Source organism: Trypanosoma grayi (genome assembly GCF_000691245.1).
Source record: "Trypanosoma grayi strain ANR4 Tgr_1524_V1, whole genome shotgun sequence".
Lineage (NCBI taxonomy): Eukaryota > Euglenozoa > Kinetoplastea > Trypanosomatida > Trypanosomatidae > Trypanosoma > Trypanosoma grayi.
The window spans coordinates 956-2,356 of NW_008827142.1; the positions used below are offsets into that span (position 1 = coordinate 956).

A 1,401-nucleotide genomic window follows, 5' to 3' on the forward strand; every position below is an offset into this window, starting at 1 on the left:
CCCCCCCCCCTCGAACGCCACACCGGGACACTTTTTGGCCTCATTCCGGGCCATTGTTCCGCCGCCGGCCACACATACCCGAGCGCAAGCGAATGCACGGGACTGTTTTCAACCGCAGGCGCATGGCATACACGAGGCGGGGCCCAACACCGAGATGATTCAATTGGGGCGAAGGCTGTGCCTCTATTTGCGACCCCCGCACGCCAACAGCTGTAACCCAGGGGTGCCGCTGCAAGATGTACGGGGTACGTTGAGGGAACCCTTGATAAAGGCGATCCCACCATGCGGGGGTTTAAAAAGCCAAGAAGAAGCACATCACCCCCCAAACACACACACCGAGCAAAGCACGGCGCTATGGCTGCAAAAATTTGGGCTATTACAGCAGCACCTAACCTGTGAATATCGCACGCTCCTCCGTAACGGGAAAGAATGAGCACCAACCCTGGAAACAATGAATTCTGGGACCATCAGACTATGGGTATCCTTTCATCGAGACCGGTATGGAACGAGAAATTTTACGCAAGGCCAAACCATCACGCCTCGCACCCACCACGGAGGTGGATGTGGACGCGGTGTTTTTTTACCGCGCGGGAACGGGTGGAATCACCAAGGNACCATCACGCCTCGCACCCACCACGGAGGTGGATGTGGACGCGGTGTTTTTTTACCGCGCGGGAACGGGTGGAATCACCAAGGCATAAACCCCTTTTTGGCACCACAGGCTCGTAAAATAAGAGGGAGAACCGATGTTGCGCAAGAGTTGCCCCCAATTGGTGAACAGCGTCGCTACCATTTCCGACCCGAGCCACGACCCGTACGTTTTGGCCCTCGCATCGGAGGCAAACAGGTGTGCAATGCGCTTTCGAAGCCGCACAGCATGAGAGCAAAGGGTATCCATAATGCGCTGCTTTTGCGAGTTTGCGGAAGTGTGTGGCTTGGGGATTCCTGGAATTAATCGTTCCCTTATTTATCGCAAGCCTTCATTCGGCCAAGAGCGGCACGATTCAATACACAAGAACTTCGCCGAGCCTGTTAGGGTCATGACGAACGCTGGTGCAAATGATTCTTGCCGTCCTCCGAAAGTTTTCAGCCGGCGATCCCATAAAATAAGCACGACCCATATTGCGCCGGGGACTTGAAATGGCCAGCGACACCCTGGCGCGCGAACGGATCATGTCACTTGAAGGTTGACTTGGTTGAAAGCCAGTCGTAGGGGCAAAATCGCGCTTCTTCAGAAGGGAACTTTCGCAGACCACCCACGCAACAAAAAGCCCCTAATCGTCGATTTGGGGACCCTCTCCAAAACACACATGGGCGACCCACAAGAAGTGGAATGGCGCGTGGTTTTAGGAGAAATCAACGCCAAAAGGGTTAGTGCGGTGTTAAGCGGCATAAACGGTG

At 54.9% G+C, this 1,401-nt stretch overlaps 1 protein-coding gene across 1 annotated transcript; it reads left to right on the forward strand.

Annotated features, from left to right (window-relative positions):
* Position 1: 1 nt before the first annotated feature.
* DQ04_15241000 (hypothetical protein) lies at positions 2–433 on the forward strand (the record flags this gene model as incomplete). Its single annotated transcript, XM_009317282.1, has 1 exon — positions 2–433. A coding segment is annotated over one exon (432 nt), but the record flags the coding sequence as incomplete, so codon positions are not given.
* Positions 434–1,401: the final 968 nt, after the last annotated feature.